At 46.2% G+C, this 12,975-nt stretch overlaps 1 protein-coding gene across 1 annotated transcript in view; it reads left to right on the top strand.

Moving 5' to 3' along the window:
- Positions 1-12,975, top strand: part of TPST2 (tyrosylprotein sulfotransferase 2) — a 14,563-nt gene that overhangs the window by 554 nt on the left and 1,034 nt on the right. The window contains exons 2-4 of the mRNA XM_007461137.1: positions 8-313; positions 4,413-4,611; positions 10,328-10,378. Of these exons, the coding sequence (XP_007461199.1) occupies positions 8-313; positions 4,413-4,611; positions 10,328-10,378 (556 nt within the window). The remainder of the gene's footprint in view (positions 1-7; positions 314-4,412; positions 4,612-10,327; positions 10,379-12,975) is intronic.

Here is a 12,975-nt window from a genome sequence, read left to right as displayed (position 1 = left end):
AGTCCCGGCTGATGGTGCGGGACGGCCGGGCCTCCGTGCACTCCATGATCACCCGCAAGGTCACCATTGCCGGCTTCGACCTCAGCAGCTACCGTGACTGCCTCGCCAAGTGGAACAAGGCCATTGAGGTGATGTACGCCCAGTGCATGGAGGTGGGCGAGGACAAATGCCTGCCCGTGTACTACGAGCAGCTGGTACTGCACCCCCGGCGCTCCCTCAAGCTCATCCTCGACTTCCTCGGCATCTCCTGGAGCGACGCCGTCCTGCACCATGAGGACCTCATCGGCAAGCCCGGCGGCGTCTCCCTGTCCAAGTGAGTGGATCCCCCACCTTCCGCCCAGACCCCTGATCCCGGAGTCAGAGACGCTCAGTGGGAAGGCTGGCTCTGCCCCTCCAAGCTGTGTGGCCTTGGGCAAGTCACTGTGCCTCTCTGAGCCTCCTCTGTTGTACTGGAGAAGATCTGGGAAGAGAGTGGTTAAGAGCACAGCCTTGAACCAGATCTCCCACCTCATAGCTCTGTGGCATTGAATAAGTCGCTGTACCTCTCTGAATTTCGGCTTTATTATCCAAAAAGTGGGGCAGTCACTCCTCTCCAAACTGTGAGTATGCTTTGTAGTGAGCTGTAGCAGGTAAAGCTTGAGGGTATAGTTTCTGGAACCAGGCTGTCTGGGTTTGAATCCCAGGTCTGCCACTTTTTAGCTGTGTGACCTTGAGCAAGTAATTCTCCCTCTCTCTGCTTTCATTTCCTCATCTGTAGCATAGGGATAGAATCTACCTATGTTCACGTGTGAACATCAAATGGGTTAATAACACGTTAGGTGGTTTATTCCCGTTATCATCGTTTCAGTGTTGATCTTGCTTTTATTGGAATACTCATCAGGCTCACCTTCACTCTCATTTATTGAGTGTCTGCAGTGTGGCCAGCACTGAGTGAAGCCACAAGCAATCATTATTCCTTTAATCCCCACAGCCACCTAGAACATAGGAACTGCTCTTGTCCCCATTTTACAGATGGAGAAACTGAGTCTCAGGAAAGTTACTGGCCTAAGACCACACAGCTAGCAAACGGTGGTGTCAGGATTTGAACGCAGGTCTGTTGGACTCCAGTGCCTGTGTTCTCAAGCCCTCCGTGGCTGGGACCCATCCTCCCTCCCTTTCTGTCCCTTGCTGTCTGCCTTCCTCCTTTGAGGAGGCTGTCCCTTTCCTGAGACAGTGCAGCACCAGAATGTGCCATCCCCATGTCTCCATCCTGGTCACTTGCAAGCATTTTTAACAGCCCAGTGGAAGGGCGGTCCTTCCTTGGACAACGCCTCCCATTTCTTTCATGGCTGGACCCTCCCAGGCTCTGCCCCCAAGAGCGCCTGATCCCTGAGCAGAGCGGGAAGCTCTCAGCAGCTCCTGGCAGTGAAGTGCCCATGGGCTGGGTACCCCCACCAGTTGGTGCTGGAGCTGGAATTTTTGTAAATCATCATGACAAGACATCAGAAGATCAAAGGAATACATCCTGATTGCAGGAAATTGGGAAAATACATAAAACAGGAAAGAAAAACCACCCATAATCCCAACACCCAGATTTTGATTTGTGGCTTGCTGGTCCTTGATCAGGGTATATTGATAAAACTGGAGTCCTGCTGGTCATCTTCCTGTGTAACCTTTCTTCGCCTTGTATTTGGGACACTTGCCCATGGCCCCCAGCACTCTGCAGTGACATCATTTTGAATGGCTGCATAATATTCCACTACACGATCACCATATTCTATTTAACATCTATTTTTGGACACTTTGATTATTGACTCGTATCAAGCCTGGCTCCCATCCAAGTTCTGGGATGTACCTATGTGATTTCTGTCCTGTGAAGTCCTGGAGACGCAAGGGTTGTGGCAAAGGCCAGGCACACGTTTGATCGTGTCTGGTATGTTCACTGTAAACATCTTTGCAGCAAGCGTTTTGTTATAAAAGATGAAATAACTGGTTGATTGACGGTTCTGGTCTCATTACTCTAGGACATGATAGCATATCAGTTTCTTCAAACACTTCAATGAGCACAGTTATCCCTCCCACCTGTCAAAACCAAAAGGGTACTGAGCTGTGGTTCATAGGAAAGGGACAGCTGCCTTTGAGAGCATTAATGATGAATGTTTAGCTAATTTAGATGCACTTACTTTCTCTCTCCTGCCATCTTTACCAGATTTATCACACAGTATTAGACATTGGAGGCCATGTTCATAGCAGCACTACTCACAATAGCCAAGACATGGAAGTAGCCTGTGTCCATCGACAGATGAATGGATAAAGAAGATGTGGTGTACATACAATAGAATAGTGCTCAGCCGTAAAAAAGAATGAAATAATGCCATTTGCAGCCACATGGATGGACCTAGAGATTATCATACTAAGTGAAGTGAGTCAGACAGAGAAAGGTAAATACCGTCTGATATCACTTATGTGTGGAATCTAAAATATGACACAAGTGAACTTAATTCATGAAAAAGAAACAAACTCACAGATGTAGAAAACAAACTTAGGATTACCAAAGGGGAAAGGGTGTAGGGGAGGGATGGATTGGGAGTTTGGGATTAATAGATACACACTACTGTATATAAAATAGGTAAACAACAGGGACCTACAGCATAGCACAGGTAACTATATTCAATATCCTGAAATAACCATAATGGAAAAGAATAGGAAGACACACACACACACACACACACACACACACACACACACACACACACACACACACACACACACACACACACACACACACACACACACACACACACACACACACACACACACACACACACACACACACGTATGTATAACTGAATCACTTTGCTGTATACCAGAAACTAACACAACATTGCAAATATTTCAATTAAAAAAGAAAAAGAGGCAAAAGAAGAATCAAGCTCCTCCTGTCCCCTCAAAAAGGAATGGTTACTTGATTCCCGACGTGTCTTGAAAACGGTGAAAATTCTAACAGAATCTGGCTTAGATTAGTTCACCGAAGGATTTGCAGAAACTGATATGTTGTCATTTTCTCGTGTAATGTAGCTGTCAACCAGTGATTTTATCCTTTATGGCAGAATGGCCTGATGGCCAATTGTGGGGTGAGACTGCTTGCAGCGAAGTTGTTTATGGTGAAAATACCTAGAACCGTATATGCGAGTTTTTGACACACTGGCTAGAGTTGAGATTTACATCCGGGTCTTCAGACTCCAGATCCATGCCCTCCCCACCAGTCCACACCCTCTCCCCTCCCCAGTTCCCCTCACCCCCCTTCCCATCTTCCTTTTGCTCCATCTCTTTGCTTCTGTTCTTTGTTCCCAAGTTATCTCTTAATTGGGATGGAAGCATCTAGAAATAGGTCCTTGATCCTAGGAGTTCCCCACCCTCTATCCTATAAAGCCTCTGAACTATAATTGGTAAGATCATCATGATTCACACAGCTTGGTAACCCTGTTGTATGGGAGAGCAAGGAAGCACATATAAGATGATGACTTTCATCCTAACAGCAAAATGAAAACAACCTGAATATCCATCTTTAGGGGAATGGAAAAAGAATGAGGTATTGAGAGAGCGCGGAAAAAGAAAAACCCCGCCTACAAGCCAGTACTATGTATAGTATATAATTTCTGTTTTTAAATCTGCAAGCAAAACCATAGATTTTCAGTGTGTATATGTGTGGGAGAGAGAGAAAGAGAGAGAGAGCTAACACGGAGACCTTAAAATGTACCAGATACTCTTTTATTATTAACTCATTTACTCCCCAGAACAGCCCTGTGAGGTAAGTACTATTATGATTCCCATTTTACAGGTGAGGACACTGAGGCTCAGAGAGGTTCAGTCAGTCTCCCAAGGCCACACAGCCAGTGTTCTTAGAGCTGGCATCTGCACCCAGGCAGTCTGGCCCCTGAGCCTGCGCTTAGCCACTCTGTTTTTAAAAGTACAGAAAACAGATTGATAGGGTACGCTTCAGAATGCTATGGTCAGGTCCCTGTAGGGAGCTGAAGGACTCGGAGTGGTGACCCCAGGGGCTATTCGCCTTACCATTTGTGTCTTAGAATTACTTCTCAAGAACAAAATACTCATCTTAGTCATATAAATAAAAAGTAATTTTTAAAAAGTCAGAGAGGTCAAGGAAGCAGAATTTCAACACCACTGAAGTGGTGTGCACTGTCTAGCCCTTTCTCCCAGCTTCCCACCCCATGCTTTTATCCCCATTGTACAGAGCAGGTATGATGAGGCCATATGACTTGCCCACATTCTTATACTTGATAAGAGCTGAGTGGGCCCTGGGGACCAGTCCCCCCAACCTTTCCTGCTGCCCCAGAGTCCCTGAGCAGGGAGCCCACCTGAGCACCACCTGGGTCTGCCCGTGCCCCGTCCAGCCCATCCTCTCTCCCCAGGATCGAGCGATCCACAGACCAGGTCATCAAGCCCGTGAACCTGGAAGCTCTCTCCAAGTGGACTGGCCACATCCCTGGGGATGTGTTGAGGGACATGGCCCAGATCGCCCCCATGCTGGCTCGGCTTGGCTATGACCCCTATGCAAACCCGCCCAACTACGGCAACCCCGATCCCATCGTCATCAACAACACACACCGGGTGAGTGCACATGCACACAGGGAGATGGCGTGCTCAGGCTGCGGTGGGGTGGAGGCTCCAGCTACCCCAGAAAGCACTTAGTTTCTTGATTCCTATGCAGCTGGTTTGTTTCTGTCTCAGGGACACGGTGATTCGTACGGCTGCTTGTATTTCCATTTTTGCTTGGGCCACAAGGAAGCTCAAAACCAACTGGTAGCCTGCCTCACACTGTATAGCATCTCATGGCAGGCCCATTTGTGCACTAATTCCATCCTATTTCTCTACTTTGATTTACCCTTTTCCCCCTGCTTCCCTGGCTGTTTGTTCGTCTGTTTGTAAAGCACTTCAAGTCTCTGTTGAGACTGGGTGTGAATAAATCAACGATTGGTCCCTTTATTGCCCCCGTAAGGTTTAATTTTTAATTTTATTTATTTATTTTTGGCCCTGCCTCGAGGCATGTGGGATCTTAATTCCCCAACCAGGTTTTTTAAAAGTACAGAAAACAGATTGATAGGGTACGCTTCAGAATGCTATGGTCAGGTCCCCGTAGGGAGCTGAAGGACTCGGAGTGGTGACCCCAGGGGCTATTCGCCTTACCATTTGTGTCTTAGAATTACTTCTCAAGAACAAAATACTCATCTTAGTCATATAAATAAAAAGTAATTTTTATGAAACCATGCCCCCTGCAGTGGAAGCACAGTCTTAACCACTGGACTGCCAGGGAAGTCCCTGCCCCCATAGGGTTTAATATTTACTTCTCAGACAAATGTAAGTTTAGGGTGGTTTAAATTACTTTTTAGGTTCTCCTTAGTGTAGGTGGTCAAGGGGAAATGACTTTGAGAAGATGTTTTTGGAGCATAAAAGTAGGCTAATCCTGGGTGGAACAGTTACCAAGTCGATATTATTTACATGTCACTGTCACAGCTTCTCCTTTACTCTGGTTGCTGTGTTCTGACTTCCTCAGAGACACTAAGTTAATAAAAATATCTGAAAATGGGACCCAGGCCTGAGGAAGAGCCCTCCTACCCCTTATGTCATTGAGACCCAGAGTTTTAGTTTAAGCTGAGTTTGGCATTTCTTTTTTTCTCTTTTTTTAAAAAAATTAATTCTAAAGTCCTCTGATTCTACTTTCAGAGAACTACTTTGTGTTTGGTCTGTTGAACTAGAGAAGAAAGGACACGCATCTTAAATTTATTTATTTAATTTATTTATTTTTGGCTGCGTTGGGTCTTCATTGCTGTGCGCGGACTTTCTCTAATTGCAGTGAGCAGGGGATACTCTTCTTGTGGTGCACGGGCTTCTCATCGTGGTAGCTTCTCCTGTTGCAGAGCACAGGCTGTAGGCACGCGGGCTTCAGTAGTTGTGGTACATGGGCTTCAGTAGTTGTGGCTCACAGGCTCTAGAGCACAGGGTCAGTAGTTGTTGCGCACAGGCTTAGTTGCTCCACGGCATGTGGGATCTTCCTGGACCAGGGCTCGAACCCGTGTCCCCTGCACTGGCAGGCGGATTCTTTACCACTGCGCCACCAGGGAAGCCCAAGTTTGGCATTTCTGAGCACATGCTGATTTTAGAAAGTAAACAGTTCTTTTTTTTCTTTCTCTTACTGCCTTATAACTGACTTATTATATTATTGTAGTTTCAGATGTATGACAGAACAATTTGATATTTGTGCACATGGCAGAACGATCACTACAATTTGTGTCTAGTTACCCACTGTCTGTCACTGTACAAATTTACAACATATGCAGTACAATATTACCGACTATAATCACCGTGCTGTACATTACATCCCCGTGGCTTGTTTATTTTATATTATCTTGACCCCCTTCACCCATTTCACCTCCCCCCGTCCCAACCCAACAGTTTTGTATTGAATCAGAAAGGGAGAGAGTCATTACTCTTTATTGTCCTTTAATTCTTCAGTGGACTCAAGGTGAAAGACTCCATTTGATGCCAACAAGTCTTTAACACGTGCAAGCTTTCTCTCTCTCTCTCTCACTCACTCTTTCTTTTTCTATTTTTTGGCCACGCCGTGCGCCATGTGGGATCTTAGTTCCCTGATCAGGGCTCGAACCCGTGTCGCCTGCATTGGAAGTGTGGAGTCTTAACCACTGGGCCACCAGGGAATTCCTGCAAGCTTTCTTTTTAACGGAGAGAATTTACTAACACTGAGCGTAGGCAGCTCTGCCCTTGTCCTTGAAATGCAAGCCCATCTATAGGTCTCATTACTTCCTCTTCCCCCGACATTAGTTGATTTTGTAAACATCTACTTGTGGAAATGCTCAGGGATCCAAGGTAGATACCCAGAGTGCGTGGAGAGCATGGGTGTTGGCAACCTGGATGTGGCTTATTTTTATGATTTTATTATTTTTGTTTTAAATATTATTAATTTTAATGTTTACTATTTAATAATAGTTATCATTCTTTAAACTGTACTTAGGTGCTTTATATACTTTCCTGTATATATGCTATATTTCATAATAAAAAATTCATTAACAGGATTAGGGACTTCCCTGGTGGCGCAGTGGTTAAGAATCCACCTGCCAATGCAGGGGACACAGGCTTGAGCCCTGGTCCGGGAAGGTCCCAAATGCTGCGGAGCAACTAAGCCCGTGCGCCGCAACTACTGAAGCCTGCGTGCCTAGAGCACGTGCTCCACGACAAGAGAAGCCACCGCAATGAGAAGCCCGCGCACTGAAACGAAGAGAAGCCCCCTGCTCACTGCAACTAGAGAAAGCCCGCGCGCAGCAATGAAGACCCAACACAGCCAAAAATAAATAAATAAATTTATTATTTTTTTAAATTCATTAACGGGATTAAAAAAGCAGCAGCAACTGGTGATGACCTTGAAATCCAGCCCCCAAATGCTTCTCAGAAGGGGTGGCTGGGACAGGATGAGGGCATCAGAGAAAGCTGGCCTCTCCTTACCTGCTTTTTTAGCCAGGGGCCCAGCTCCTCTGAAGTCCCTCTAAAAGGCAGAGGCCCCTGGCAGGTCCTAGACTATGGGTCAGAAGCTTCCAGAGTAAGGCCTGACCTTGGGTGTTGTATAAAAAAAATTCTGATGAGCAGTGATGGGTAAGAACAGCTGTTTGGAGCTCTGTTGTTTATTTAAAACGGAAGATATCTCTGGGTTTCTTCCAAAGAGGTTTACTCCCTAAAGAAAAACTCTGTTTTCTACTAACTTATTTAATGACACAAGTGTTAAGAGAACCACAATTCCCTGATTCACTTATTCTCATCCCTAACTGTGAATTTTTGTGACAAATACACTTGTACTACTGAGAAGAAATATTTTGACACTTCATCTATCTATGCAAGTAGAGAATTGATAGGGTCACTTTCAAAAGTGATTTTTTGTATTTCAAGTTTCTGGCTTAAATATCCAACGGTGCAGATTTTTACATTTGTTAAGAACTAAATTTGGTTTAAAAAAAGCCAAAAACTTGCTCTAGTTTTGTGACCCTGTGTACTTTTAAAATAAAATCAAGAAAGCAAAAAAAGGAAAAACAAAAACAAAACAAAAGAGCTTTACTCCTTGGGGCTTTCACAAGTTTTAACAAGTACCAGACACCTTATTTAGTCTTTACGGTGGTTTTGCTGTAACTACAAAGATAAGTCCCCTCGTTGAAAGCCACAAGGGTGTGCGTGTGTGTGTGTGTGTGTGTGTGCGCGCGCGCACGCGTGTGCGTGTGCGTGTGCGTCTGTGTGTGTGTGTGTGCTGAAGGCACAGAATGTTCCTGTATTGGATCCTGGGCAGTACCCTCAGTTCTGAAATGATCCCAGTGCTAATGAAACTGTCTGTACCTGTGCTGTTCATTACAGCCACTAGGCTTGTGTGGCCACTGAAATGTGACCAGTGAAATGTGATGAGTCCACGTTGAAAGGTGCCGTGTAAGTGTGAGACACACCCTGGATTTTGAGGTCCTCATACCCCCAAGAAGCATGTAAAACTTCTCCTTAGTCATTTTTTTTTTTTTAAAGAGCCCATGACTTTATTTTTATTTATTTAAATTGCGGTACGCGGGCCTCTCACTGTTGTGGCCTTGCAGTCTCCGGACGCACAGGCTCAGCGGCCATGGCTCACGGGCGCAGCCGCTCCGAGGCATGTGGGATTTTCCCGGACCGGGGCACGAACCCGTGTCTCCTGCATCGGCAGGCAGACGCTCAACCACTGCGCCACTAGGGAAGCCCCTCCTTAGTCATTTTTATATTGATTCCATAGGGAAGGAAAACTTTTCCCTTTTCCCTTCTAGGTTCTTTGGCTGATCTGATGATGAAATTGACATAAGACGGTTTAATAGGAGACAAAACAAATTTAATATCGTACATACAGGGGCTCATAAAAATAGGAGATTCATAAGAAGGGGCCAAAGCAGGCATCTTTCATACCTTTTAGACGAAGAAAGAATACACCTGGGCTTGGGGTAGTAAATGACTGAAGAGGTAACAAGGTTTGTGTACACAGCCCTTTTGGCTCTGATTTCTTCATCTCTGGTGATAAGGATGGCTCTCCACCTCCTGTTGTGGGGAGGGTACCTTTCACCTGGGAGATTTATTCCCTGCTCTCAAGGGCACAAAGGAGGGTCAGAGTGTCCCTCTGGCACCGGCTGTTTCTTAAATAACTTTAATTCAAAATAATGAATATGCCAAAGTGGTAGATTTGGGGGCGACCTGCCCTGAACCCCATCATTTACGTGTTGAAGTATTAATATTTTAGCTATATCAGGTTAAATAAAAAATACCACGAGAGGGAATTCCCTGTAGGTCCAGTGGTTAGGACTCCACGCTTTCACTGCTGAGGGTCCAGGTTCCATCTCTGTTTGGGGAACTAAGATCCCACAAGCTGCGTGGTGTGGCCAAAAAATACAAACAAAACAGAACAAAACAAACAAACAAAAAAAACCCCACTAGAATTAATTTCACCTGTTTCACTTTTTTTTTTTGATGTGGCTACTAGAAAATTTAAAATTACAGACTAGGTTCACATTATATTCTATCGGACAGCGCTGGTCTATCCAGTGCCTTGTATTTCGAGAGACAGTGGAAAGGCCTGGAATTTTCTGGTTCCCACCTCAGGGCCTTTGTCCTCTCTGTGCCCTCTGGCTGGAATGCTTCTCCTTCAGAGCTTTAGCCTGGCAGCATTTCCTTGTCACTCAGGTCTCAGCACAAAGGCCATGCGTTCCAAGGGGCCCTTTCTGGCCACCCATTCAGAAGAAGCCCCCTGGGCAACTCCTAGTCACATACTTTCCTTGTAGTGCTTTCCATGGTTTGATACGTTCTTGTTTAATTGTGTTTGTTGTCACTTGTGGATTGTGTGGCCCTCCCCACTCCAGAATGGAAGCTCCAGGAGGATGGGACTTCTAATTGTCTGGGCAATGTTGTAATGGCCCCCAACCCCCTCCCCACCCCCGAGCTTAGAATAATGCCGGAATAAGAGGAGCTTATTAATACATGTTTGTTGGATGGATGCATGGATGAGCAGGTGGATAAGTGGATGGGTGGGTTGGGTGGATGGATGGATGGGTGTGTAGATGGGTGGGTAGGTGGACGGGAGGGTAGATGGGGGGCGTGGATGGGGGGGTGTGTGGGTGGATGGGGGGGTGTGTGGGTGGATGGAGAGGTAGATGGATGGGAGGGTGGATGGGTGGTACCCAGATGGATGGGTGGGTGTGCAAATGATGGACTAAATTTTATTTTTTGATCACTTCTACAATAGCGATAATTTTTTCTTTCCTAGGTCTTGAAAGGGGACTATAAAACACCAGCCAATCTGAAAGGCTATCTTCAGGTCAGAAACCCCAGGGGGAATTCTGCGTCACCACTAGCTTCCTCTGTGCCCTTGAACACTTCACTTCTCTCATATGGTTGATGGTTTGTCCATCAGAAAATTGGATGGGGGTGGGATTCCAGTCAGAGGCTCTCAAGTGTCTGATCCACCTGGAGCAACATCTCAGTAGCCCTTCAGCCTGAGCCCCTTCCTTGTCCCCTGGCTTGAAAGCAGCTGGAGGAACTTAGTGGGGACTTTCTGTCAAACTTTCTGCCTCTAGCCTTAAATTCAGCTTCATTTAAAGTGGCAGTTGCTGGACTTCCCTGGAGGTCCAGTGGTTAAGATTCCGTGTTTTCACTGCAGGGGTGTGGGTTTGATCCCTGGTCAGGGAATTTCCGCGTGCCACACCGTGTGGCCAAAATAAAAAAGTATGAAGTGGCAGTTCCCAGCCCAGCACAAAAATTTCATCAGTCTGCCAAAAAATGAGGGTCATGTGATGCAGGTATGTGTGCAAATGTAGACATAATACAGTCCTGTGTCCCCACACTCATCCCTACAGGCTGGCCTCCCATGCATCCTGGGCGTGTCCATGGAGGCTGTCCCTGAATCTTGTCAAGAAGAACCGCTCCCAGGACTGACATAGCATCCTCCTTTTGGTGCCAAAATGCTCCTTTTTAAATGAAGGGTGGTGATGCTACAATCAGTAGTTTCAGTTTGTGTGTGTGTTTTATTTAACTTGGTCAGGAAAGGGTGGGGTCACCCTATGCTAATCCCCAATTTAATCATCAAACTCACAGACTCTCATGGGTCGGGCAATGAGATTTTGGTCCTTTGGGGATGAGTCCACACTCCCTTTGTGGGAATCAGAAACCCATCTCTTGCCACTGTGAAAAAATATTGCCAGAATTAATCAGCACTAATCTGTTATTTGTTTTAGCCCAAAGAGGATGTAACAAGAACAACAAACAGAAGTGGGGTAAGGGGAATTAGCTGCAATCTGCAGCTCTTTTCATTTTTACATACAGTCTTTTTTTTGCCCACCTGGATATCCATTTTTATGTTCCTTGCAATTCCATTGTATGAGCTGCTTTGTTTCACTTTCTTACTGTTTTTCCATCTTGGCGGTCTCACTGTGGCCATTTCGGATGGCTACATAGTTTTCTCTGGAATGCATTATGTGCCACCAATTACTTAACTGTTGCCCTATGTAATTTTTGCAATATTTTGCAATATTTCAAATGATGTCATGCACCTATCATCCTGATTTTGCCTCTCTTCTGTGGGGCGAGGGCTGGGGGGGCCTCTATGGAATTGTTCCCTTCGAATACAATTTTTTATATAAATTTATTTATTTTTGGTTGCATTGGGTTTTCATTGCTGCGTGTGGGCTTTCTCTAGTTGCAGCGAGCAGGGGCTACTCTTCGTTGTGGTGCGCGGGCTTCTCATTGCGGTGGCTTCTCTTGTTGCGGAGCACAGGCTCTAGGCTCACAGCCTTCAGTAGTTGTGGCACTCGGGCTCCGTAGAGTTGTGGCTCGTGGGCTCTAGAGCGCAGGCTCAGTAGTTGTGGCACACGGGCTTAGTTGCTCCGCGGCATGTGGGATTGTCCCGGACCAGGGCTCAAACCGGTGTCTCCTGCATCGGAAGGTGGATTCTTAACCACTGCACCACCAGGGAAGTCCCCAGATACACTTTTAAGGAGTGGAATCAGAGGATGGGAGGGTCTTTTTTTTTTTGGCCATGCGGCATGTGGGATCTTAGTTCCTGGACCAGGGATCATACCCGTGCCCCTTGCGGTGGAATCGTGGATTCTTAACCACTGGACCGCCAGGGAATTCCCCATGGGAGGGTCTTTTTCGAGACTCTTGAACTACAAGGTTAAAATTGCCTTACAGAAGAGTTGGACCAGTTTACACTCTCCTGCACTGTGTGGCATATTCAAGCTGGCCTGGGACAGTTTTTTGCTCTCTTAGGAGCAAAATGTAGAGGAAAAGCACGTGCTCTGTCATCGTGAGCAGTCCCACCCTCTGGAGAGCTGCCCCGCAAATTACGTCAGACCCCTACTTTCACTGTGCACGTGATCTCCTGCAGGATATTGCAAAACTTGGCAACAATCTTAGGGCAACAGTTGAGTAATGGTGGTGTGTACATTGTGTAGAATATTATGTAGCCATCCAAAATGGTAATCGTGAAACCCCAAAAATAGGAAGATAGGAAGCAAGCAAAACAAAGCTGCTCACATATTAGAATGGCAACTCATGCAAAAATGTATACTCTGTCCCTAAACTCCAAACACCCTCTCCTTTCCAGGGCTTTGCTAATCCCTCTGCTGGGAATGCTTTTCTGCCCACATCCGTGCATGGCCGGCTTCGTTTTCATCTTTTAGCTCTTTGCTTATGGGGTGTTTTCCAACACCAACAACTAATTCTCTGATTATCTGGACACCAACTAGGTGTTGTGTAATTCAGTTCAATTCTGACACTGATTTCCGGAGATAGCCTCTGACCCCACAGGTTAAGGGCCCAGTCCCACAAAACTGCCCCCACTTCAGATGCCCAGGCTACCTACCTTTCTGCCCAGCCAACTACACATTTGCGGGGTCCCTATGCCCCCCCCCCCCC

The sequence above is a fragment of the Lipotes vexillifer genome, unplaced genomic scaffold (assembly GCF_000442215.2).
Source record: "Lipotes vexillifer unplaced genomic scaffold, Lipotes_vexillifer_v1.1 scaffold691, whole genome shotgun sequence".
NCBI lineage: Eukaryota > Metazoa > Chordata > Mammalia > Artiodactyla > Lipotidae > Lipotes > Lipotes vexillifer.
The sequence above is the reverse complement of the archived record's forward strand: the minus strand, read 5'-3'. Positions and strand labels throughout refer to the sequence as shown.